The sequence below is a fragment of the Hakea prostrata genome, chromosome 4 (assembly GCF_041222555.1).
Source record: "Hakea prostrata isolate BN-2017 chromosome 4, UWA_Hpros_2, whole genome shotgun sequence".
Lineage (NCBI taxonomy): Eukaryota > Viridiplantae > Streptophyta > Magnoliopsida > Proteales > Proteaceae > Hakea > Hakea prostrata.
The window spans coordinates 48,199,001-48,226,970 of NC_142603.1; the positions used below are offsets into that span (position 1 = coordinate 48,199,001).

At 39.4% G+C, this 27,970-nt stretch overlaps 1 protein-coding gene across 1 annotated transcript; it reads left to right on the top strand.

Annotated features, from left to right (window-relative positions):
- Positions 1-866: 866 nt before the first annotated feature.
- LOC149019246 (uncharacterized) lies at positions 867-27,968 on the top strand. The gene is made up of 3 exons (XM_089153284.1): positions 867-1,244; positions 24,504-24,564; positions 27,324-27,968. Exons 1-3 carry the CDS (start codon positions 1,167-1,169, stop codon positions 27,530-27,532), a joined length of 348 nt encoding a protein of 115 aa, XP_089009410.1. The 5' UTR covers positions 867-1,166; the 3' UTR covers positions 27,533-27,968.
- The last annotated feature ends 2 nt before the right edge of the window (positions 27,969-27,970 follow it).

The following is a 27,970-nucleotide window of genomic DNA, read 5'->3' on the forward strand; positions in this document are numbered from 1 at the left end:
TGTCATCACGGAACGAAGTTTCGTAAATTCGCTTAGTTCACTACCCAGCGAACCGGGTGAACTGGCGAAATATCACCGATATCTCGGCGATATTTTGCCCCCCATATAGAAATTTTCACCCCCTATTTTTTTTTGAGGATTTTCACTCAATAATTTTGGTAAATTTGATACTTATCCTAATCTGATGCATATATGTAATAAAGTTGAATTATTTCCTAAAAATTATTCCATTTAAATTCTCTTACCTAGTCACATTTAATATGTTACCTTATGAAGCCTACATCATTAGGACATAATTGGAACGATTATCAAATCACTCTGAAGATTCTTTTATAAGATTCATTAATAATTTAAATTGTTTCCATAAATTATTTCATGTATACACTCTTCCCTAATCACATTTGGCATGTTGACTTTGATAATTTAAATTATTTCTTAATAAATATTTCCATTTAAATCTCCTACCTAGTCACATTTAACGTGTTACCTTCTAAGGCCTAAATCATTCGGACATAGTTGGAATGATTAACCGACGATTCTATTACAAAATCTCTTCATAATTTAAATTGTTTCCATAAATTATTTCATGTATATACTTTTCCTTAACCACATTTGGCATGTTGACTTTTGAGGACTAGATCACTAGAATATAGTTGGTAAGATTGCTCATTAATCTTGAAGATTTTGCTATAAAAAGTTTTCCTATTCATAAGTTTTCTATTCATAAGTTATTCTATGTAGATTCTCCTCCCAATTACATTTAGCACATTAACTTTTGAGTCTTGAATCATTGTGATAAAATTGGTAAGATTGTGATAGAATCGAGAAAAGAATAAATTCAAGGGCGGGTGGTCCCAGATCCCAATTAGACAAACGTAGAACCTGGAAGTCGCAGGTAGCTATTGATGGCAGTTTCGCATTCAGGCGTAGCGACTTCCCGCACGAGCATTTCTACTATAATTTGGTGAAAACATTTACTTATTCCAAACTATTTGCATTGTTCTATCAAAGATTGTTTCAGATTTCGCAGGAGAGATGGAGAAGGAATTCATGTTGGGGTTTATCAAGGGTTTTTCCTTAACAGCAATCAGGCAAACAAGAAATTGAATTTCTGAAACGTATAAGGAAGAAAGAACCAAACGAGAGCGGTAGCCGAATTCTACAGTATGGCTTTGAAGGTTGCGGTTTGCATCTACATCGGTAGGGCGACATCTCGCCCAGTTTCAGCAGAAATGGCAAGTGAGGTAAGATGAGATAAATGAATACTCCACCAAGAAGCCTTATTTTCTCTGTCTTGATTCATTTTTAGCTCTTCTGAGTAAAACCCTCTTCCTCTTTTCCTAGAGTTGATTCCTATAATGTCTTCTCCCATATCTTCCTCCCTTCCCCTTGAAAAAAAAACTGGGTTCGGTGGATGGTATAAATCACGAAGTTTAATGGTTCAATCCATGTTTCTTACGTTCCTGCATTGAACAACATTGAACTTAGTTTAATTGTTCAATTCATGTTTCTTACGTTCCTGTATTGAGCAAGACCGAGAATGGGTTTTATGATACTGAGTGGCTGTGTTCTATAGAAAACCATGGTCTTTGTTATCATTTTTACTTGGTCAATCAAAGCCAACAGTGACAATTGTTTCAGTTGGACCTTTGGTTCTGTGATTATCTGTTTCAGATTATTTTCCATTTAGAGCCTGGAAGGTTGAAATAAATCAGATTTTGGTGTACATGTTAAAGTGACCTCGTGTGTATATATATATGCTTTATGATAGTTTATTTTTCTTTATTTTCTTGTGGTGAACTCGATTGGGGTTGATTTGTTACTTTTATGGTTTTATCGGTTCATTGCAAGCTTAATTGTGTGAATCTTCCAGGTGATTACTTTACATGATCGAGGTGCCTAAAGCTCTATAATTGATGGAATGCATTAAATCAAAACCTTTAATCTTTCCTTGTGAGAATGTTCCAAAGCCGTCCCAGAGCTGATACAATGCATCAAATTCTTCAACCCATCCCTTACTTGGCACTTAAAAGTTTAAGAAGTTGATCCAAATGCTGAACCTGAACCTGAACCCATTTAATCTTGAGTCTGTCTCTAATGCTGCGACTTGGTTATGGATACATGGACTTTGTTGCCTTCCTTGAACTAGACACTTACTAAATGAGCAACCAATATTTGGAAATCCTTCTTAAGTTTTGGTGTGTAGCACCCTAATTTTGGCTTAAAATGTGAAAGTGAGTAAATGACCGAGGCCTAGCGAACTTTGTTTTGTAATTACTTAACTATTCAACATTCCACCCCATACATCATAGCTGGTTGGACTATAGTTCTATAGGACATTCTTCAAAGCTTTAAAGGGATGTGGTAGTTGCATAGTATTCTAGTCATTCCTCTCCACATTACTTACCAACTTTAGTTCTATGTGAGACATTGTCATCTGTTTTACCTTGTTTTCTTATGGTTAACCCCAAGTGTCTAAAATGGTCACTTGGCAGTATCTCTGTTCTCAATTTTCACCATGTAATTATGAGTCTATCACATATTCACATCATCCATCATATGATACCTAAAGTTACATGTCATACACTTGGTCTGTGATGATGATGATCTACTAATCTTAAATACTCTTGTTTCTAAGGTTGATCTCCACACCTCTAATTAGCATTTAAAGTATGACTAAACAGGTAAATTAGATAACTCACCAAGTATATATATATATATATTTCAAACCAACCTCTCAAGCCTTAAGAAGAATGAAAGTGTGCAAAACACCAAGCCCAGATGAGATCCAAATAAAAGCACACAAGCCCCAAGGAGTCTATGAATGTATTGGTGGGCTAAGTTATTTAACAAGATTATGACCACAAGTAAAATGCCACATGAATGAGGAGAGGCATTGTGGCTCATATCTACAAAAATAAAAGTGATATCCAAAGATATACCTACAAAATCAATGAGACATGCTATAGAACTTTAGGAGAAAGGTAAAAGAGACGCATGTCTCTAATATCAATTTAACTCTACACCAGCCATATCCCAATATTATTAACCTAAAGAAAGTCTGTAACAATGTCCTCTCCCTCTTTCATGACCCCAGTTCTTAAGACTTGGTGGGGTCCACATTACAAGTACCCAACCGGGGCACGTGATAGTTCCTCTCAGTATCAACTTGTTGAAGAGCCACAATAAACAATGCTAAATTAAACATATCAAAGGACCAAATTGGCTAACCTATTTAATAGTTTGATTCCTAATAGATTTATACGGTCAATAGTCTTATTTTACTTACATGTAAGTTTTCACACATTACCTAGTTAAATACATACAAGCTCAAAAAGAAATATATACATCTCACAAATCAATTTAACAAAACATCAGTTGGAAAAATAAACTCCCAAGTCCCATCCTCTTCTTTAGTTGTGTTCTCAGGTAGCAACACCTTGCCCTTATCATGGATCTGAGGACTTGGTAACATTTAAAAAGTGAGCTTTGCAAGCCCAATAAGTGATACAGACAATTATACTAAATAAAGTGAATCAGATACACATTACTTTGCCCAAGTTCTTTGTAACAAAAATCATTTCATCGTATCTAATATCCACCTTAGGTTTCTTTTATTAACTCTACACCCAAGCTTCACCTATAGAGAAAGTACATTCATTCTAGTCTACATAAGTGACATCAATCTCAGTCTCAATCTTAGGGTTTCCAATTTGGAGATCCCCTTTCAGTCTTTTTGCTCTAGGCTAGGTATTCTTCACAGGTAGCTAATATTGGTCTAGTCTTTGTTTTTCATTTTTTGTCTTGCTTCAAACCTTCCCATTTGGGTACAATAGGTACCAGACTTTATAGAAGCTATGCTTTTTAGCACCATAACATATTCACCTTTCTCCCCCCCCCCTTTTGCATTCATTTCCATTCCTATACAAGTTTCCACATTTAGATAAAGAGAACGTATGAATTCTAAATTCAGTAAACGTAGGCTTTGGTATGTTTTTCTTTCCAATTTAACTATCCAAGAATAATATGAAACATTATCTTCTTTTGCTATGCAATTTGTTAAGACGTATCATGTTCCTGAAATTGAAAGGAAAGTAGTATAAGATTGTTGTTGATGACTGTAATGCTTTAATGAAATTGTGAATTATATTCTTGGACTGTTAGATTGAAAGGAAAGAAAAAAAAAGGGCCAAAGCCTATCTTTGCTGAGTTTAGAATTCATATTTTCTCTTTATTTGAATGTGGAAATTTGTACAAGAATGGTAATGAATGTAAACGTTTCAAAAAAAAAAAAAGGTGAAAATGTTATTATGCTGAAAAACATATCTTCTATAAAGCCTGTTACTTGTTTTACTCAAATAGTCGAATGGGAAGGCTTGAAGTAAGACTGAAAATTGAATGACAAAGACTAGACCAATATTAGCTGCTTATGGAGAATACCTGGCCTTGTGCCAAGAGACTGAAATGGGATCTCCAAGTGGGAACCCCTAAGATTGAGATTGAGACTGTGACTGAGACTGATGCCACTTATGTGGAGGGTGTAACTGCCCAAGAACATAGTTAAAGAAGAGGATGGGAGCTTCTTTTTGCAACTGGTGTCTTGTTAAACAGATTTGTGAGATGTATATATTTCTTTTCTGAGCTTGTATGTATTTAACTAGTTAATGTGTAAAAACTTACGCGTAAATATAACAGGACTATTGACTGTATATGTCCATTAGGATTCAAACTGTCAATTTGGTCCTTTGATTTGCTTAGTTTAACATTGTTTATTGTGGCTATTTAACAAGTTGATACTGAGAAGAACTGTCACGTGCCCCGGTTGGTTACTTTTAATGTGGACCCCACCAAGTCTTAAGAACTGGGGTCATGACAGAGGGTGAGGACATTGTTATAGACTTTCTCTAGGTCAATAATATTGGGATATGGTTGGTGTAAAGTTAAATTGATATTTGAGACATGAGTCTCTTCTACCTTTTTCCTAAGTTCCATAGTATGTCTCATTGATTTTGTAGGTATATCTTTGGATATCACTTTTATTTTTGTAGATAGGAGCCACAAGCTTCTCCTCATTCATGTGGCATTTTACATGTGGTCATAATCTTGTTAAATAACTTGGCTCTCCAATACATCCACATACTCACAAGGCCTTGTGCACTTTTATTTGGATCTAATTTGGGATGGTGTTTTGCCTACTTTCATTTTTCTTAAGGCTTGAGAGGTTGGTTTGAAATAGTTCAAACATCTCGATTTAATAAATCACAAATATACTTATCCCTTATCCTCATAATGATTTCGTTCTTACTGGTACTCTTTCATCCTCCCCTTTTATGTCTCACTTTGTTGAAACCCTTTCTCTTCCTTTCTCACACTTTAGCTATTTTATTTGTCCTTCATTTGTGTTTAGATTAACATAAAGCTCTCCATGTTTCCTTGTCCCAGCCATCCCTGCATCTTCTTAGTCTCATTCTGGCCTCATACACCTTTTTTCCATTTCCTTGTTTCGCATACACTTTAGTGAATTTGCTTGTGGATTCCCTTTTTAGTGTCCACTATCTTAACTGAGGGTTTGTAGATACTGTCCTACACTTTTATGCACTTAGGGCACATCCAATACAACCAGCATATGCTGGGCGGTAAAACTCTCCCAGGGAATAACCTTGCAATCCTTACACAGCATTCTGCCTATCTTCTAGTTAGAAAGTAACCTATTTGACACGTACACATCTAACTTTTGTTTGTAATGAAGTGTGCCTCTCTATTTCCATAGTGTTCATGATGGCTAGGTTGTAGGTACACACAGAGTCTAGGATTGATGCCCCCTCCTCATTCATTTCCTCAACCTCAAAGCCTCCATGGACACCTTAATGGACTTTAAAATTGCCTCGAACATGTCTGTTCAAGTCACCTCCAATAATTATCATTTGTCCCAACCAAAAACCTGTACTAAATCATCCAAGTGGTCCCAAAATTGGTGCTTACCTCTTTCGTTCTATCTTGGGTGTGTTATAAAAAACAATATTGAGAACCTTTTTCTCCAACTCTAGTTTGAGGGACATAATCCGATCACCCAATTGACCTTCATTACATCTTCATTTACGTCTTTATCTGCTATCATTCCACTCATTACTTTGATCTCTCGAATACTAACGTTTGAAGTTGTCTAACAGTATAGTTTTCGTTACCCTTCCATCTTGTTGCTTGGATACAATCTGCTATATCAGTTACTTGTCTCCTCCAATAAATAAATGTAACTCTCCAAAACTAATATATATATATATATATATATAAGATGTACTCTGGCTGCCACAACACCACAAGGTGACATTGAATATCCTAGGAAGACACTTTTCTTGCATCAAATAAGGCGTGCTGTTGCCTTGTCCCTCTCCGTAGTAGTTATGTATGTTAGTTGTTAGTTTCCTTGTATTAAGTTTGATTTGTAGGCTCTATTTGCTGTAGCTAAACGTTATAATAAAAGTTGCTTGTCCACAATTGAGAGAAGCTGATTCTAGTGTGGTTGTCTGCACTTCCTCTCTCCCATCATTCTTTTTTCCCTATCACTTTACAGGTCCTGGACCTCCTGGTCAGGTTTTGTTACATACCAGCATGGTGAAGGAGAAGAAAAAAATCTGCAAATATGAGAAGGAAGTCTGCAAGGCTGAAAAAAAAATCTAATAAAAAAATTGACTTCACATATGAGAAGGAAGTCTCCACGAACTATAGCTTTATATTTAGCTTTGGTACTGGATAAAGCTATCACATTCTATTTTTTACTTTTCCAAGTAACTGGATAACCTCCAACCAAGGTTCAGTAACTTGAAATTGACTTCTGTTAAGAGATCCAGCCAAATATGCATCAATGTATGCTTTTACCCTTAGATTATTAGTGGGTGATAAAAGCATTCTTTTTCCAGGAGTTTCCTTCAAATATTATAATATTCTGGTAACAACCTTCATAAAAGCTAAATATGGATCATGCATGAACTAACTCACTATCCCCACGGCATAAACAATGTCTGGCCTGGTGTAGGACAAGTAAATAAGTTTCCTACCAACTTTTGATATCTTCCTTTGTTCACTGGTTCTCCCTCGTTTTCCTTAAGTTTAGTTACAACCTCAAAAGGGGTATCAACTGTTTTACACCCCAATGTTCTCACTTCTAATAATAAATCTACGACATACTTCCTTTGGGATATGTATATACCCTTCTTCGATATAGCCACCTCAAACCTTAGTAAGTATTGTAACTTCCTTAGATCTTTAATCTCAAACTCTCTGTAAAGAAAGTCCTTCAACCTTTAAATTTCCTCACCATCATTTCTTGTGATGACAATATCGTCCACATAAATAATGAGAAGTGTGCATGTTGGTACCTAACTTCTTGACAAACAGTGTATGATCGGCATTGCTTTGTTTGTACCTAATAAAGGTAGTGGCCTTCCGAAGGCATCCAAACCAGCATCTCAGAGATTGTTTTAACCCATAAATTGACATCTTCAACCGACAAACTTTCCCTATAGTATTGTCCTCGGAGAAACCATGTTCATATAGACTTCTTCCTCCAACTCTCCATGTAAGAAGACATTCTTTACGTCTAGTTGGTGGAGGTTTAAGCCTTTGCACAGCTACAGACAACGTAACTCTGACAGTGTGAGTTTCGCAACAACGGTAGAAATCTCATGATAATCAATCTTATAGGTCTAGGTAAACCCCTTTACAACTAGTCTGGCCTTTAATGTGTTGACTGATCTATCCATTTTTTGTTTAATCACAAACACCCATTTGCAGTCCACAGGTTTTTTTTTTCTTAAAGGAAATGTAACTAGCTCCCAAGTATTATTTTTCTTCACTGTATGCATTTCTTCTACCATAGTTGTCTTCCATCTCTTATTAGTATATGCTTCCTGCCAATTTTTAGGAATATAAATAGATGATAGAGAGGATATAAAAGCACGGTAAGAGTCAGACAAAGAGTCATAAGAAACAAATTTAGCTATAGGATACTGAGTACGAGATCTAACTTTTTTTTCTAACAACAATAAGAAGATCAGAAGAAGATACCATTGGGGGAACAATAGAATCCGATTCTAGATCAAGGGACTGAAGTGGTAACGTGTCACCTTTCTCCACCTGCTTTTGCCAGTTGTAATTCTTCCTTTGATAAGTTTGCACCTCCTTATTCTGGTCAATCTTGTTTTGAAAGACCTTAATGGTGTGCCTCACAGGAGTGGTCTCCCCTTGACCAAGTTTTTCACATGGTTTAAAAAACGGAGGGGGAGAATTAGAGGCCTCAGGTATATTGGCCGAAGTCTCCCCTGGGTTAGGAAACTTCTTGAACTCCAATGTTATGTTGTGGTGGTGTGTTGGAGTCTATGTGTGTGATAGGAAGGTCTAGATTTGGAAAGAACACCTTTCCTCTAGGACTCTCCCGATGGAGAGGTGTATGGTAAGGGCAAGACTCATTAAAAATTACATTTATAGATATAATGGTTTTTTTGGAAGGAGGATGATAACATGTGTACCCTTTCTAAGTAGCAGAATACCTCAGAAATATGCAGCAAAGGCCGAAGGGAGCCAGCTTACTTTGGTGGGTTGTGATTCTGGCATAACACACACATCCAAAAACCTTTAGGGGAATGACAAAAGAAGAGGCTCCCTTGAGAATCTCATTAGGACATTTAAAATCAAGTATCCTACTAGTTATCCTATTTATAAAGTAAGAAGCAATGAGTATAACATCACTCCAATATTGATCAGGGACATTTATAGCAATCATAATTAAACAAGCTATCTTTAAAAGATGCCGATTTTTCCTTTCGGCAACTCCATTTTGGGGAACCATGTCAACACAATTGGTCTGATGTATTATGCCAAAGTCAGAGAGAGCTCTAAAATTCACCATCAATATACTTTGTGCCATTGTCACTGCGAAAGATCTTCACAGTAGCATTGAACTGAGTTTTAATCATATTATGAAAATCACGAAAACATCGGAAGATTTTTTTGTTTTAAAAGATAAATTCTTATAGAACGAGAATGACAGTCAATAAAAGCAACAAAGTACCTATGGCCAGTAATAGACACACATCGGCAGGGGCCCCACACCCACACTCAATATGAATTAACACAAAAAGAACATAATTTTCTCTTATGAAGAAAGTGTAAATAAGTAAAACGAGTATGCCTAAAAAAATGTAGACTTCAAAAAAAAATTCCATCCTTGTTACGAGAAGAAACTAAATCAGGAAATACTTTCGTAAGAGTTTCTAGAGGGGGTGACCTAGCCTAATAGCCTATTGTGCCATTGATGAAGGTCTGATATTACCGAATGGACCTAATTAGAAGATGCAATTAGAGCAGAAGTGTATCCTCCAATCGGCTCTAGTAGATAAAGTCTATTGTTTAGTTTACCACATCCAATCTCCTTTCCCATTACCAGATCCTAGAAGACACAGTAAGATGGGGGAAAAAATCACTTTACAATTCAAGTCATGTGTAAGATTACTGATAGAGAGCAAGTTAGTAGAGAAAGAGAGAACATTTAAAACTTTAGACAAAGAAAGTGATGGAGAATGTTGAATGCTCCATTTTCCAGCAATGGAAGAATAAGAGCCAACAACAATTCAAACTTTATTCTTTCCAGAAGTAGGAGAATAATGTAAGAAAAATTAGGATGAATCTATCATTTGATCTGTGGCTCCTATATCAAAGATCCAAGGAGCAGAAATTGAAGAAATATGGAAGCCTGTAAAAGTTTTATCTGAAGTAGCAAGGTAGGAGTTGGTATGGGTAGTGGAGGAAGCAATTTAGAGGCTTGTGTCTGGTTAGTGGAAGACTGCAGAATACATTGTAGAGTAGCTAACTCCTGTGAACCAAATGTATGTAGAGGGTGTTGTGGAAACCATCTCAGAAAGATTAGCCTTCGGTTTTCCCTTCTTTGTACCATTTTTTGCTCAAAATCAGCAGGCTTTGCATGGAGCTTCCAACAATTGGATTAGATATGATATGGTTTGTGACAGTGCTCACACTAGACAATCTGCTTAGCTGAATCAAATTTAGTGCTAGCAGACTATAATATTGATTTCTCCACAATAGGAGCATGAAGCATAGTTAATCATGGCTTTCCTCACATCGAACAAGGGCATAAGACTGTTCTAATGTAGGTAAGGGAGAACGACTTAATACTTGCACTCTGATATGATCATACTCCACGTTTAAACCTGCCAAGAAGTCATATACCTGAATCTTATCAACATGCTTCCTATAAGTAACCAAATCATTTGGATTAGTGCGGTGATAATCCCCATAATTATTCAATCCCTACCAAAGAGATCGTAACTCAACATAATATTGGGCTATAGTCAGTTCCTTTTGGGTAGTTTCATGAAGCTTCTTCCGTAGCTCATAAACCTGTGGATCATTCCCCAACTGTTTATATGTTTCAGTAGTAGCCTTCAAGATTTGGGCTACAGTATCAAATAATAGGTATCGACGAGCAATATTTGGATTCATGTAATTCAAAATGAATGACATAATATGAGAGTCATTCAAGATCCATTTATCCTGTGAAACACCTGTGGTAGTAGGCTTGATAGTGGCGCCTGGAGTTTGACCAACAAGTCTTCTTCCGGCAATAGTCAGGTAGGCATATCGAGACCAGGTCAAATAATTTGTTCCATCAGATCTTACTAAAAGAGGATGAAGAGTGGGGTAATGTTCGGTGCCAATGGAGGCAGTAGTACCATTGGTGTTTGCCATGCCAAAAAACTCTTTGCAGTTATTCAATCTTCACCCTTCCAAAAACAACTGAAATGTCGCACAATGGAGCCGGACCACCCAATCAAATCTAGGGAGTTATAAGATTCATAGGATAAAGGACAACATCTTCCCCCCCCCTTCAAAAGAGACCCTGAATACATGGAAAATTATAGATAGATCCCTGGATATTTGGGAAATCACAAATAGACCCTTGGATATATGGGAAATCACAAATAGATCCCTGGATATATGGGAAATCACAAAAAAAACCCTGGATATATAGAAAATCACAAATAGACCCTTGTAATATGGGAAATCACAAATAGACCCATTGAAATATGCGACTTCACAAAATAGACCCCTGTAACATCAGGTTTTTTTCCTCCCCCCTCTCTTTTCTGGGTACTGTTGATGGTTCAGCAGAAACAAATAAACTACTGTCATTGGTTTTAAGAAGGGAGAAACAATTCGACAGAAAACATCTATGGCAGAAGGAAAGAAAAAATCTTAGCGATGGCGGAAGGAAGAGAATCTTAATGATGGTCTTTTAAAATTTGACAAAAGATATAGACTGTAGGTTGTTTGAAAAAAAAAAAAAAAATTCAGGTCTAGTTTCAAAGGTTGATGAAGAAGTGATGGGGAAGTGACACCAACAGCGATGGAATTATTACTTTTTCTCTCCTTTTTTTGTTTCTTCTGTTTTGCAGGAACGATGGCTATTCCTGTTCTGCAGGTACGATGGCTGAAAGATGGATTGTAGGTGATGGTGGCGGTGGTTGTGGATTGCGGAGAGGTGGAGGCAGCGGCAGCGGCACTGCTAGTGAGGGAAATCAAGAGAAATAATCGAGTTGTCTAGTTTCCTCTTTTTTCTTCCCTAATATAAATTAGGCTCTGATACCATGTTGAGTAAGAAGATTATGGTAGAATGGCTTGAACAGATCAGTGTGACCTCAAACCCTATTTTTGATGCCCTCTATTTATTATAATAAAGTGGAAAGAACACTATTACATAAATACCTTTACTTGGGTAACAAGAATAGAAAATTACATGAACAAAAACTCTAACAGAGTTGAATTCCTAGTAGAACTCAACCAACAGCTTACAAGGTTTAGACAACCAAAAAGTGGAGACATGCCAATGTGCCTTCATGCAGGAAGGGCTTTCCGGGCCATGGAGTCAGCTGCGCAGTTAATATCTTGGGGAATATGCTCAAAAGAGCAAGGTGCTACATAGGGGAACATGTGTTTAATATCTTGAATGAAATTTTGACTTTAAGTGGGGTAGGGAGTGTTGCTGCACAATCCTGTTCGTCCCTTCAGCCGGTTGAACCTGCAAAGATGAGCTCGACCGTGGAGGTCGAGTTTTCACCTCCGACGATCTAGTTAGAAATCCGACTAAGGAAGGCAAGAAAGTAATGAACAATAATAATATTAATAGTGATAATTCTATTCCGCGTACCTTTCTCTTGTGCTCCTTTACCTTTTTATAGATTTTCTACGTATGAGTTTGGACGGAACTCAAATCTTAGTAAGTCGGTGGTAATATGACTATTAGTGATTGAGTGGAACTCAAACCTTAGTAAGTCGGTGGTAATACGACTCTTAGTGATTGAGTAGAACTCAAACTTTAGTAAGTCGGTATTGAGGCGAATCTTCCTGAGTACGATTTATTGCCTTACCGACCTTACTTGGTCTGGTTCGTATTTGTCCGACCTGGTTGGTCTACCCGATCAGGTTGATCTTTCCAACCTGGATTGGGTTAAACCGAACTGGTTTAGTATGGTTCATATTTTTCATTATCATAAGCCCCCTAGTCTCCGAAGACTGAATAGTAACCTGTTCGGTCTTTGGAGATTATATGCTCGAATTGCCGATCACAAAGACTTTATAATTTGAGAAATTAAAGCCTTATTTGGCTGACGTCATTTGATGTGAAGTTGCGCCGTTTTAGAACTGAAACGACGGCGCACGTTCTTTGATGGGCAGCTTTTTGGACACGTGGCCTGTCATGATGGCTTTTCGGATTTCGATAATGCACGAATTCTAATTGTTTTCTTTGCTTCATTTCTTCCTCCTCTGGATTAGAATCTTGGGAGTTCATGAAGTGAAAGATTCATGATTAACAGCCCAGATGAGACTTCCTTAAGGGACGGTTAGATTGAAATCATTTGTTTGAAGTTCAAAGGTTTCAATCTGGGCCCTTAGATTAGGATCTAAAAAATGGTTTAATAACCCACTGTTCCTCTTTCACTTTACTTTCCTTTGGATTTCGTGTTTTTGCTGTGGAGAAGACGACGGTTGCAGAGGCTTTTTCAGACTTCTTTTCGACCTTCCAAGGAACTCCGACCCTGCTTCTTGTTGCAAGTAAGTTCGTTTTTCTCCTCTGGTGATTTTTATCAACTTTATTTTCTGCTTGGTGTTATATTTTGAGAGTATTTTCTTTTTTCTTTTCTTTGAACTCTGTTTTTCATTTCTTCCCTTTAAGCCACTGTAACCGTAGCTTTCTCTTATTGATGGGTGTTAAAAAGAGAGCTTTTAGACCTTCTATGACTTCTTCTGGCCCTTCGTCTTCTGAGACTGAGCTTGTTCGTCCTGGGGATGGCGAGGCTTCTTCCTCTAGGTATAGTGATACTGAGAGTGGCACCTCTGTTGATCCGAGCTTATCTCCTGGTACTCGTCCGAACTTTCTTAGTGACGATGAGTTTAGGTCATTTAAGTATTTGAGCTCAGTTTAGTACCAATAGGACAAGATGGTTAGACAGTCTTTCTCCATCTGAACTTGCCTTTGAGAGAACTCGACCTAAGACTTCCGAACATGTAGACTTTGATCCTAGCAGTTCTGGTCCCGACTTCTTCCCTTCCGAGCTCACTGAGAGCGACCTGGAGCTTATTCGAGCTAGGTATGCTATTCCTGATAATTTTGTGATTAGGGCTCCAGGGTCTTATGAACGTGCTCACTTACCCCCTCAGGGTGAATTCGCTATGTATGAGGATGCCTTTATTAGTGGCTTTAGGCTTCCCGTGCACCCGGTCTTTGTTGAAACCCTTAACCAGTTCGGGATGTGCCCAGGGATGTTAGCGCCAAATAGTTGGCGCAACATCATCTGTTTTTGGGGCTTCTGTAAACAAAAAGAGGTCGGTGTGACTCCGACCTTAAATTTGTTTCTTCAGTTTTTTATGTATAAGAAACAGGAGCAGGATCGTTGGTTCTATCTTTCCAAACGAACTGCCCTGCAGTCTGGATGGGAGGGTAACTTTGTTGGAACAGGAACTCTTCCCTCAAATACTAAGGGTTGGAGGTCCAGATACTTCTTTGTTCGCCCTTCTTCTCCTTCTGATTTTCCGACCTTCTGGCCAACAAGTCCTAGGGAAGGTTCAAATACTCCTCCTCCCCTTTCATCATCCGAGCAGGAAGCAAGGGATCGTATTCGGATGATCCCTACTGAAGATCGGAACTTGCTTGCTGTAAATGGATTTTGTCCGGAATATCCCACTATTCTTCATCATTGGGGTTTTTTGACTGGTAAGATGTATGTTTTTACTCTTTTGCTTTGGTTCATCCTTATTTTGCCAAGTTAGCTTACTCGAGAGATGATGCAGTGTTGCTCGGTGAGGATGATCTTGCTGATGTTGCTAGTGCCATGCTAGAGGTGGAGGCACATCATCCGACCAAACCCAGTAAGATACAAGTTGATCGGGCGTCTCCATCTAAGGACAAGAAGACTGCTGTCAAAGAAAAGTCATCTTCCCGTGTTCGGAAAGATAACCCTTCGACTTTCCTCCCCGACCAACCAAAAAGGTGGCCAGTAAGAAGAGCTCGGAGAATGATCCTCATCCTTCCTTAGGTGAGGATGTTTTTGGTCAAGAGCTTCCTGCTGAGTTCAAGGCTTCAGGCTCTTCGGGCTCCGCCAATATTCTCCGACCAGACTGGTCACTGGATGGGAACTCTTCGGTATTCAGGGGTGAGTCTCCCTCCATGTCCAGTGTTGCCAATGAATGGCTGGTTGGAGTCATTCTTCCTTCCAACTTTGAATATCTTCAAAGTTTTGGTCGTCTGCAAGCGCACAGTATTACTGTGAGGTATAGATATTTCCTTCTTGTATTGAAAGTTGTTTTTCTATACTTTGTTTTGTAAATTTTTTTCTCTTTTTGTGTGTAGAATGGCTTGTGCTTTGGTCCAATCCCTGGGTCAAAGCATTGACTCTGCTTGGCAAGACTTCTTTGCTCTTCGGGAAGCCAATCAACGTAATAAGAAGTTGGAAGATGAGTTGACAACCCTGAAGTCCAACAACAATTCTTTGATTACTCGGGAAGCCGAGCTCCTCAGTGAAGTAGCTGCGCTGAAGGGGAGGAATGAAGCTGTAGAGCTTGAGAAAACTTCTCTTCAGACATCCTTGGAGGAAACTCAAGGATCTTTGGTCGGTAAAGAGGCTGAGATTTCCAGTCTCCGAGCTAAGTTAGAGAGCTCGGATCATCAAGTGGCTAAACTGATGAAGGCGGTCGAGGAGAAAGCTCCGTGTGTATTTGAAGATATCCCCCACCAGCTTCGTATTGAAGTTATAAAAAGGTGGGTCAGGACAGTTGGTTGTCGGAAATTCATGACCAAGGTAGCTGCGCCAGGATATATATATGCTCGGCGACATACCTACCAAGGCCTCATTGCAGCTTTTAAGGATTTAGACCTAGAAAGATTCCAGAACTTGATTGATCCTGGAATCTATGACGATCTCAAGATTCCCCGACCTTCTTGGTGTGCTGACCGACCAAGGTTTCCGAAGCCTCAAGAAGTTGAAGTGACTGATTTTCTAGATAACTGGGATCCTTTGCTTGAGGCTGGCAGTTCGGATACCTCTTCCTCAAAAAGCAAGGCAGTTCAGAAAACAAAAGAGAAGCTTTAGAGCTTTTGTTTTGTCAAAGTCTTTTTTGTATGTATGGCCTTTGTGGCCTTTACTTTATTTTCTGTCTCTTTCTATTTGTAATCTTTACTTGTTCGGAATGAAGCAGTTTATTTAAGATTTCTCAGTTTGATCCATGCTTTTCCTTTTCGAACATAATAGCTTGATAGTTTCTTCCCGACCTTAGTAGGTCGGAGCACTAAGTGACTTAGGTCTTTGGTGCCTAAGTGACTTAGGGCTTTTTGGTGCCTAAGTGACTTAGGGCTTTTGATGCCTAAATGACTTAGGGCTTTTGTTTTCCGACCTTAGTAGGTCGGTGGCCTAAGTGACTTAGGGCTTTTGTTTTCCGACCTTATTAGGTCGGTGGCCTAAGTGACTTAGGGCTTTTTGTGCCTAAGTGACTTAGGGCTTTTGTTTTCCAACTTTATTAGGTCGGTGGCCTAAGTAACTTAGGCTTTGGATGCCTAAGTGACTTAGGGCTTTTTCTTCCGATCTTAGTAGGTCGGTTGATGAATTTTAGTTTTTGTCAATACCCCCATGATCATCTTAGCTAAGTATTATAGCTTGAGCTGTAATGATATGTAGAAATTTCAAAAACTTTATTCAAAAAATTCAAAATGTCTGAATCACAAACTATTGTGTGTATCTAAACAATTTAAAGACAAAAACTAAAAGAAAATTCCAAAATTTGTTGAGGATTTTATACTATTGATAGTATTTCCTCAAGTTGTTTGAATTCCAAGTCCGAGGTATTAGTTGGCCGGTCTCTGGATCTCGTAGCTTGTATGCTCCCGGGGCAACTTGTTGTACTACAATGTACGGTCCTTCCCAGTTTGGAGCAAGCTTTCCTTGATTTGTAGGATCGGAAAGCGATGATTTGCGGAGGATCAGATCTCCAGGGAGATACTGTCGCAGTTTAACCCTTGCATTGTAATGTGTTGCAATGCGTCTTTGGTATTCTTCCAATCGATATTGTGCTTTATCTCTGACTTCCTCAATGAAGTCTATGTTTGCCCTCATTCCTTCGATGTTTGCTTCCTCATTGAATTCTTCTTCTCTGATAGATCCGACCTTAACCTCTACGGGAATCCGAGCTTCGACTCCATATGCTAGTCGGAATGGAGATTCGCCGGTGGTCGTCCTGGCAGTAGTTCGGTAAGACCAGAGTACTTTAGGCAACTCTTCTACCCATCTGCCTTTAGATTGGTCCAATCTTTTCTTTAATCCTTCCAGCATTGATCTATTAGTAACTTCTACTTGGCCATTGCTCTGTGGATATGCTACAGAAGACCAACGATGCTTTATACCTTGCTCTTTACAGAATCGTTCGAATTCAGCATTTTCGAACTGTTTACCGTGGTCGGTGACGATGATTTTTGGGATACCATACCGATACATGATATTATGTGTGACGAATTTTTTCATCTGGTCGGTATTGATGGATGCTAGTGCTTCAACCTCCACCCATTTAGTAAAGTAATCGATCGCCACCACCAGGTATTCTCTGCTTCCTGTGGCCTTTGGTAGTTTTCCTACCAGATCTATCCCCCATCTAGCGAATGGAATCGGAGAGAGGGTTGATGTTAGAGGCATTGCGGGAGCATGAGGTATGTTGGCGTGTGCTTGACACTTGTCACATTTGCGGACATGAGCTTTCGAATCTTGTTGTAGTGTGGGCCAATAGTATCCTTGCCTTATTACCTTGTCTGCTAAGGCTCTGGCTCCTATATGGCCTCCACAGTTTCCTTCATGAATTTCTTTTAGGATGACAGCTGCCTCTTGGAGCCCCTACACATCGTAACAATGGTCGGGTGAGAGATTTTTTGTACAACTTGTCATTTCTGACAGTGTATCTGACTGCTCTTTGCTTTACAGTTCTAGCTTCTTTTGGATCTTCTGGTAGTAAATCACTTTCCAGATAATTGATTATTGGAGTCATCCAACCGTGCTCGGTCTGTATGTGCATCTGGTCGGTCAGATTGATGCTCGGAAACTGTAGCTCTTCCATATATACGACCGGGTCTGCTTCCATCTCATCCGTAGCCAACCTAGATAAGGCATCTGCCTGCTCATTTTCTGCTCTAGGGACTTGTTGGATTTGGATGTCTTTGAAGAATTGTCTGTATTGGTTGACCATGGTCAGATATTTAGTCATCCTCTTTTCTTTTGCTTCATATAGCCCGTTCACTTGATTCACAATTAGTTGTGAGTCGCTTCTAACTTCGATGTTTTGAATGTCAAGGGCTTTTGCTATACGAAGACCTGCTATTAGTGCTTCATATTCTGCTTCATTGTTTGAGGCCTTGAATTGGAAGCGTAGTGCATACTGTATTTGGAATCCTCCTGGGCTGATTAGGAGCAATCCCGCTCCACTCCCCTGTGCGTTGCTAGAACCATCCACTGAAAGTATCCATCTTTTGATGCTTTCAGAAGTGGCCTCTTCTTCTTGCTCATGCCTTGGTTCAGACGTTTCAAGGATGAAATCAGCTAGGACCTGTGCTTTAATAGCTGGTCTTGGTCGGAACTCTATCTGATGCTCGCTTAGCTCAACTGCCCATGATACCAGTCTTCCGGCCAGATTTGGTCGGTGCAATATTTTCTTCAAGGGAAAATTTGTTAATACTGCAATAGGATGTGACTGAAAATATGGTCTCAGTTTTCTGGCTGCTATGACCAGGGCCAAAGCTTGCTTGTCCACTTCTGGATATCTCGTTTCAGCATCAAGGAGCACGTGGCTCACATAGTAAACTGGATTTTGTTGTTTTCCTTCATCTTGCACTAGTATTGCACTAACAGCCAGGGGCGAAGTTGCCAAGTAGACGATCAGTTCCTTTCCTGTGGTCGGTCGTACGAGCAGGGGTGGAGTAGTTAGCTTTTCTTTCAGATGTTCGAAAGCTTGTTGACACTCCTCGCTCCATTCTGGTACTCCCTTTTTGGAAATATTTTTTAAGGCTTGAAAGAAAGGTGAACATCTCTCTCCTGACCGGGCTATGAACCTGTTTAAGGCTGCTACCCGACCAGTGAGACTTTGTATTTCCTTGATGTTTTTTGGTGGTTTCATCTCTTGTATGGCTTTTATCTTCTCAGGATTAGCCTCTATTCCTCTTTGGGATACCATGAACCCCAAAAATTTTCCTGAAGATACTCCAAAAGCGCATTTCTCTGGGTTGAGCTTCATTTTATATGCTCGGAGTACCTCAAAAACTTCTGCTAGGTCTTTTAGATGGTTGGATTGAGATGTGCTCTTTATCAACATGTCATCAACGTATACCTCCATATTCCTGCCTATCTGCTGCTCGAAAATTTTGTTGACTGCTCGCTGGTAGGTTGCCCCAGCATTTTTTAGACTAAAGGGCATTACTTTGTAGTAGTAACTATCCCTGTTTGTCATGAATGCTGTGTGTTTTTGGTCGTCTGGGTTCTGAAACTAAGCATCTCGTGCCCAGCTGTTGCATCGATGAGCAGGTCTATCCTTGGTAGAGGATAACAATCCTTTGGACAGGCTTTGTTGAGGTCGGTATAGTCTGTGCACATTCTTCATTTTCCGGTTGCCTTCTTTACCATTACCACATTGGCCAACCAAGTTGGGTGGTCAATAGGTTTAATGAATCCGGACTGCTTCAGCTTCTGAGCCTCTGTTCGGATGGCCTCATGCTTTTCCAAAGAAAAATTTCTTCTTTTTTGTATTACTGGAATTGCCTGAGGATCAATATTTAACCTGTGCTCGACTACTTTTCTGTCAATTCCGGGCATGTCTTCGGCCGACCATGCAAAGACGTCAGTATTTCTCTGTAGAAAGCTGGTTAGACTATTTTTGAACTCTTCTTGTTCTGCTCCGATCATGGTTCCCTGATCTTTCCTTGAATTCAGCATAATCTTTTCCAAATTTTCTACTGGTTTGGCTTTTTGTATGTTTTCTTCATCACGATCATCTCTGACTTCGACCGCCATGGTAGAGCTTGTTTTTACTCGCTTTCTCATGTAATTGGCGTAGCTCTGCTTGCTTCCTTTTTGGTCGGCGGAACATTCTCCTATTCCCTTTTTTGTTGGGAATTTCATCTTCATGTGTAAAGATGATACTACCGCCTCCAGGGTACAAAGGGTTGGTCGTCCTAAGATCATATTATAAGCTGACAAATCTCGGACAACCATAAAATTTGTTTGGATGACCCTGTCTCTGGGGTGTTCGCCAATACGAAGATCTAATCTGATGGTGCCCTCTGCTCGGGTTGAGGTTCCTGTAAAACCGTATAAGTGCGTCCCACAGGGGATCAACATTTTCTCGTCTAGTTGTAATTTATGGAAAGCCTCCAATGACAAGATATCTGCTGATGATCCTGTATCTACTAGGACTCTATGGACCTCTGTTCCGGCCAGAGTGACTTTGATGACAAGGGCATCGTCGTGGGGAGTGTTTACCCCTTGTTTATCTTTGGATGAGAAAGTGATCGGTTCTAAAGTGATCTTCTCACCTGGTTTCTCAAGCTCAGCATTCCCCACATATCGTGCTTTTCTTTTGGCTTGTCTACTTGATTCCTCAGTTGGGCCACCGAACACGGTAAATATTGGTGGTCGTTTTTTATTGTCTCCTCCTTCCCGTGGTCGGGACTTGTTTTGGCGTCCTTCTTTGCTTGGAGATCTATTCCTCTTCCTACCCCCTTCTATTTGCTTTTGATCAGGCGGGTAGGTTGGAGGTATTTCACAAGCCGCCCTTGATCGATGATTCTGTCAATTTCCTCTTTTAGTTGTCGACAGTCATCTGTCCAGTGTCCGTGATCTTTGTGGAAGTCGCAATATTTGCTTTTGTCCCGATTTCCTGGACGAGAATGTAGCTTTTCGGGCCGCTGGAGAATTCCTCGATCTTTAATCTGCATCAGGATTTCTGATCTTCTCATGGCCGGTAACCTTTCCTGTTCAGGTCGACCATCCCTGGTCGGGTCTATGGTCGGTCTTCTAACAGGTTGGTACTTTTCTTTGTATGTTCTTGTCTCCATGGTTGGATGCTCCTTCTTTCGAGATTCAATTGTTTCTGATATCTCCGCTTGCTTGTGGCATCGTTCACGGAGATCGTCATACATTTCAAGCATGTCATTCAAAAGTCTCTCAAGTAGGCCTTCATGGTTGAGTCCTTGGTATAAGGCGTGGAAGGCTATCTTTTCATCCAGATTTTCAATCTGCATGGTCAGTTTATTGAATCTCTCAAGGAAATCTCTAATGGACTCCGTTTGCCGTTGTTTTATAGCGAACAAGGTTTCTTCTCTCTTTTTGGTTTCTACTCCGCTTTGGAAACGCAATAAGAGAGTCCGACCTAGATGTTCAAAACTTTTTATTGTGCCACGGGGCAGAGCTTGGTACCAATCTAATGCAGCTCTAGTCAATGATGCTAGGAAACTGCGGCACATAGCTGCTTCATTGTGTCTAGAAGTAGACATGACAGACTTATAGTGGGTGATGTGATGTTTAGGACACTTCGATCCGTCGTACGCCTTGAAGGTCGGACATTTGAATCCTATTGGCATCTCTGCTTCCGAGACGCTTTTGATGAAAGGGTCCTCCTTTAAGACGGCGTATAGCTCTTCTTTTCCAAGCTTTAGTGCTTTTTTGATTGTCTCGTCAAGGTCGGTGATGCGCTTATTCATCTCGTCATCCCGCTTCTTTGAACCATTATGATTCTTTTTGTCCTTTGAGGCTTTTGCTGGATCTGAGCTGCTTCCTCGATCTCCGTCGTCGTCGACTGGAGGATTCTTTTTTGGAATAACCCCTTTCGAGGTTCGAGATCTTGCCAGCTCTTTTTGAGATTGTTGAGGTATCTGGTCGATCACGGGTGGTCGGTCATGCCTGCTCCCCTCGGGACTTTTTTGTTTTTTCTGGGAATCTGCTTCGGGAGCAATTACGTGTTGCATGGCCATCCTAATCAACTCGCCTAAGGATGAGATTGCTTTTCTCATCTCAACTTGTTCCTTTTGAACTTCGACAATTTGATGCGTTGTCGCGTATTGATTTGCTTGAGTGTCTAGAAGATTTGGAGGATCTTGCTGAATCTGGAGTTCGGGAATTTTTTCCATTCCAACCTGGTCGACCTCCTTTTCTCCACCAGACACCTCTTCGATTACCAAACCTGATCTTGTCTTCATAATAGCTTTTTGATTAAGTTCCCACAGACGGCGCCAATTGTTGCTGCACAATCCTGTTCGTCCCTTCAGCCGGTTGAACCTGCAAAGATGAGCTCGACCGTGGAGGTCGAGTTTTCACCTCCGACGATCTAGTTAGAAATCCGACTAGGGAAGGCAAGAAAGTAATGAACAATAATAATACGAATAGTGATAATTCTATTCCGCTTACCTTTCTCCTGTGCTCCTTTACCTTTTTATAGATTTTCTACGTATGAGTTTGGACAGAACTCAAATCTTAGTAAGTCGGTGGTAATACGACTATTAGTGATTGAGTGGAACTCAAACCTTAGTAAGTCGGTGGTAATACGACTCTTAGTGATTGAGTAGAACTCAAACTTTAGTAAGTCGGTATTAAGGCGAATCTTCCTGAGTACGATTTATTGCCTTACCGACCTTACTTGGTCTGGTTCGTATTTGTCCGACCTGGTTGGTCTACCCGATCAGGTTGATCTTTCCGACCTGGATCGGGTTAAACCGAACTGGTTTAGTATGGTTCATATTTTTCATTATCAGGGAGTTCTTCCGAATATCAGGTCCAGATCTTTTTTCGTCAGTTTCCAGAACACAGTCCATGATTCCTACAGAGATGCACTGCGACAAACTTTCTCAAATATCCAAAGTTTTCCCCTGTAGGATAGAGGGGAAATCTGCTGGCTCAGAGATTGCTGCCAAAGGAATTTCATTGAGTATCTGATAATGAAACCAAGGCCACCTGTTGTAGCCTTGTAGGCTGTGCCCAAATTGAGTTTGTAGGTCACTGGAGCAGGAGGGATCCAGCTGAAGTTTTGATCTTTTGTTCACCTTCGCTTGCTGTATAATTTGCTGTTGTACTGCAAAAATCCGTGAATGAATTTTTTGTCAAAACTTCCCCCTCTTTGCTTGCTGTATAATTTGCTGTTTTAGGGTTCTCCTACACTTGACTACTTGTATAACGAATTTTAGTTGTCTTTTTTGTTGCATGTAATGATAATATTAGTGTTCCATTGCATCATTTACATTGGTTAAAATTGATGTTCTAGACCTCTAGTTTCACCTACATACGGTCGGACATGTGTCGATCAAGAACACCACTTTGGGTTGGTTTTAGGCAAAATAACACTCTCAATGTGTATACTAGCCTCAAATTGGGCTACACACTGAAAACCAGGCCAGAATGACCTCAAAAACCCATCAAGATGGACGATCGGAATCTCAAAAAAAAAAACCCAAAATTTTCTGTCATCTCGATGACTGAGATGGGCGAAATTTCAAACCTTGACATCTACAAGTGCTACTATCTTTGGTTTCATTTGTCATACTTGTTAATTGTTATCAAGAAAAAAATGAAACTCTTTGGTTAACAATAGACATAATCAAGCATGTTATGAAAACCTGTTTGATAACTGTCTAGATTTAATTTGGTGCAAACTATGGAAATTCCATTTAGGTTTAACTTGAGAACATAGGCCCTAAGCCCCTATGGCATATTTAGTGTAAGTAGCTGGTGAAAGGTTTGCTGTTTCACCCATCTTTCATCTCTAATTCTTTTGCAAAACCATGAAAGAGGTTAGGACGGATGAAGATGATTCTGACTGCAGATTTTGGCAAATTAATATTCTGGGCGTGAGGCATTTCTCAGTCAGGAAATTTGATTGCACAAGTCATTAGCAGGGGTGGGTAAAAGAGTAAATGGAGATGGTTTATGTTGCAGACACCTTATTTAAACCACTCTTCATTTTTCAAATTAATACTTTCATGCAGGAACCTGTTGACAGTTGACACTAGTACTTGCAAAATGGTGGTTGCCTCTAGTAAGTTAAACCATTAAGCAAATAGAAACTTTGTCATTGGAATGATTCTGTTTTTTGGGCAGTAGTAGTTGGAGATCCATCAATGGGGATCCATCAATTATTAGCTCTGTCATCAGTTTTCCCATCCAAACTACCATCTACTTCCATTAAAATTGATTCAGGGAAAGGAGATTACTTTTCTTTGTTTCAAGAGACCAGCATATATACTCTATCAGTATGACCTTGGTCGAATCAAGCGCTGTTGGTGGAGGTGGTGGTGTGTTTTTAGCTATTTTCAGCGGCTGAACTTTTGTGGTTTTGTACTTCTAAGCTATGTTTGGTAAAGTGCTTCAGAATGTGTTTGATTTTTTAAATGAAATTAAGGTCCATTGATTATACAGATACCCACAAAACCATTTTTATGTCAGGGAAATAAAAATAATTGATATCATAACTCATAAGAAGCCCTAGACAATTGCTGCCTATCTGTTCTTGTTGTTCAAAGCTGGAGCCTTTTGATATATGCATATCCAGCTTGAGGGGAAGTGTAGTTGTCAGTTTACTTGGGATTTTCCTTATTGGTTTATGAGTTGAGTTGTACTCCAGTAGGAGTTCTGTTTGAACTCCTTCTGTTGTAATCACAATTATAATAAAGGTTGCTTGTTCATGACAAAGACAAGCTGACTTATTGTGGTTATCAGCACTTCCTCTGTCCCATTGTTCTCTTTGAAGGTCCTGGTTTTCTTAGGTATTCCACAATGCTTCTCTTCATTTATTTCAAACTGAGAGTCGTCATTTATTTTTGTTTGATATGACGTAGATCTGGACATGTTGTTTTTGCTGGGAAAAGTTGAGTATATCTTTTATTTTCATTAAATCTAATAGTTTGATGGGATTCCCTGCAGAGGAAGCATTCAACTAGGTTAGCCTTCAGCAGGTTCTCAAAATTCAGAGCCTCTGCTTCAGGTTTTTCTTCAGTTCCCCCATGCACTATTTTGTTGATGAGGCTCATTTTGTATTGCTGCATAATTTACTTATTGAATTAGTTGTGTCTTTTATCTATCTAAACTGCTAAATGCAAACATTTAGTGGTCTCTAGTCAGCTCTTTGCCAGAGACTTTAATCATCTTATTCATTGTTGATCTTAAAATTAAAATATGACCTAATTAGTTTTTGCTTGTTGGGGATTATGGATGCACAACCACGAACAAGGAAGACCACAAGCAAAAACACAAGAGGAATTTAACGTGGTTTGGCAATAACCCTACCTACGTCCACCAAAGAGAAGAGATTCCACTATTTCCAAGAAACCTCACACAACTTTCACACCCATAGAGTGATACCCTTTGCTTGCCCCCAATCCCTGTCCTTGGGATGGGCCAATCCTTTATAGGGATTGATATCTCTAGGTTATCCCATGGAGAGTATTTATAGGTAAACTTAAAACCTTATTCCAATATAATTACAATTTTAACCCAATACTAGTCATAGACCCAAATCCTATTTTAATTACAAATACACCCCAATTATAATTGTATGGATCCACAGAATACAAGACATCTAAACCAAACAATCTCCACCTTGGCTTGAATTTTGCAAACCACCTTGAAGAAAACCGTTGATGATGTCTTTCTGCAATCACCCATCTCTATGTATCTGCCGCACATTACCACATGGCCCATATCACCTTCAGGGATGCAATTCCTGACTACCATCATTGAAACCAGCATTATGCACACCCCCACACTTGGGGTGTTCCGTCAGGCTTATCGCCGTTGTAAACTTGACATGGCTCCACCTCTCCTTCTGTCACAGCCGGCTCCGAGAGATCACCGCCACTCACCAAATCCGAAGTGAAAATCACCCGCTTCTTTCCAGATTTGCCCTTGTTTGACGCTTGAACAATCTGCAAATTCTGTCTATTTGTACCCCTTCCTCGAGTGTCAATTGTAGCTCCACCTGTTTCCCCACTCCTTGCAAGCCTGTACAATTCACCTGATCTATGTCTTTCGTACCCACTCAATCAACCTAAAGAACCTGATCGTTGATCTCCGTACGGACCCACAAGATCAATACCAACCTTATGTGCCCTTCGTACCCGTCGTCAACTTAAATAACTTGGCCGTTGATCTTCACAGATCAATACTAACGAAATGAATCTCCTCGATCCATTATTTCCACTGAGTCCAGAACGCCCTAAAACCTTAACAACACCTAACCCAGTACAAAATATGTTCACACAAAATCCTGTGGAAACAACCTGTACGACACTGATTCAATAATAAAAACAACAATTTTTTTTGTTTTCTCCAATTGAACCTTCTTCTTCTTCTTTTTTTATTTTTTTATTTTTATGTTCCTCTTTCTCCACTTTCCATTGTCTCAAGTGCTTTTCAATTTTTTTTCCTCACAATGCAATCATTACATTCATTAAACCCTGTTTGTTTAAAGAAAAATAATAAAAACTTCAAAGAAAACACTAACCGCCAAATTCCTTTCTACTTTGTTTCTTTTCAATCCGACTTTTCCGACACAAATCGCCATACTTTTCCATCAACGATCGAACAAGCCAAATCGTCTTCCTCACGACCTCTATTCTGACCATAGAATCCATGTAGTTTTCACCACCGATCTTAAACCAGGTCGTCTTTTTTTTCTTTTTCTTGGCAACCTCTACAAATCTCTCTCTCTCTCTCTCTCTCTCTCTCTCTCTCTCTCTCTCTCTCTCTCTCTCTCTCTTCCAGTGATCCAATCTTATCAAAGCACAAAAAGAAAAAGATAAAAAAAACTTCACGATTCTAGATTCAGAATCGTACCTTTGATCAATACTTCGAAGCATTCTTTGTTCTCCGTACACCAATGCTCTATTTCTTGAATCTTCGCACACCTCTAGCAATGATCTACCAAACCTTGCTCCGATACCACTTGTTGGGGATTACGGATGTACAACCACGAATGAAGAAGAACACAAACAAAACACATAAGAATAATTTAACGTGGTTCGACAAAACCCTTCTTACATTTACCAAAGAGAAAAGAGATTCTACTATTTTCAGGATCCCTCACACCCACAAAGTGATACCTTTGCTTGCTTCCAATCCTATCCTTGGGATGGGTCAATTCCTGTAAATCCCCTACAAGGATTGATACCTCTAGGCTATCCCATAAGAGACTATTTATAGGATATAATTACAATTTTAACCCAATATAGTAATTGACCCAAACCCTGTTTCAATTTAAAATATATCCCAATTATAATTATATGGACCCAAAAAATACAAGACACCCAAACCCAAGATTTCTGTATATTTTTTTCTTCATGGAGAAAAAAGATATTTTTGTTTCTTTCAAGTTATACTGTTTGGGTGCCAGATTGTTTCTTCTTGAAAATTTTCTTTCCTTCACATTTTGGAAGATTTGGTTTCAAGTGTCTTTGATGAAGTTCAATGCATTTTAGACAATTGTAGCATGTTCATCTTTTAGAATAGTGAAAAATGTAGAACCTCAACTAAGTTTGGTCATGCTTGATCCTTGGAAAAGTTTTGCTGGTTCAGGTTCCAGGAGGGCTTCAAACCTTAAAAAAGAAGCAGATGATGGCATCATAAAACTTGGATTATACTGACCAAGTATTTAATTGATTGAAATTTGACTTACTAAATATGCTCACTTGAAAGTAATTCCTTCCCATCCATATAAAACTGACAACTCCAAAACTACTCTTGCAGGTAACAAATTGCATATAACCAGTCACTCGGGAGTTGGAAGTACTGATCTTGAAAATCTTACAGCATGCAGTAGATATCCTTGTCTAACTATTTCCAAAGTTATTGATCCCATGTCTAATAACACTTTCCTGATATATGGTTATTGGGTGGGACCTGATATTGAAGATGGATGGGGTTATATAGAAGCATTTGTAAGTCAAACTTTCTGATTGAAATTGGATGTTCTTGGATAATGCTGCATGGAGGAGCCAAACTTCATTTTTGAAAGAACAGTATTAGATCAAAATGAAAGCTTCTTAAATCAAGTTAATTGAATCAAGTTGTATTCATGAAACATTGTAAACCATCCCAGTTCCATCGACAGGAGATCTCTGGAAAGGGACAATGGTTTCCTTTATCTAGCATTCTAGTGGTATGTTTATGTTGCAGTAGCTGCTAGCTATGATTTTCCAGGTGGTTGATGTTTTGACAGAAGTTCACCACCAGTTTTGGTGGGATCGGTCTCCGTTGATCAGCTGAGGCGGATCTATTAAGGGGCTATGGCCCCGGCCCCCTCGATTTTTTTTAAAAAATTTTCATATTCCCTGGATATTTTTTCCTTGAATTTCTCTTTGTATGTTTCGAATAGAGTTTGGATCCACTATTTG

Excerpts from the sequence above, each read along its gene's own strand:
- LOC149019246 (XM_089153284.1), top strand. The coding sequence starts at position 1,167 with ATGGCTTTGAAGGTTGCGGTTTGCATCTACATCGGTAGGGCGACATCT. Across the intron at positions 1,245-24,503 it reads CAGCAGAAATGGCAAGTGAG|AGGAAGCATTCAACTAGGTT; the intron begins GTAAGATGAGAT and ends GATTCCCTGCAG. Across the intron at positions 24,565-27,323 it reads ATTCAGAGCCTCTGCTTCAG|GTAACAAATTGCATATAACC; the intron begins GTTTTTCTTCAG and ends CTACTCTTGCAG.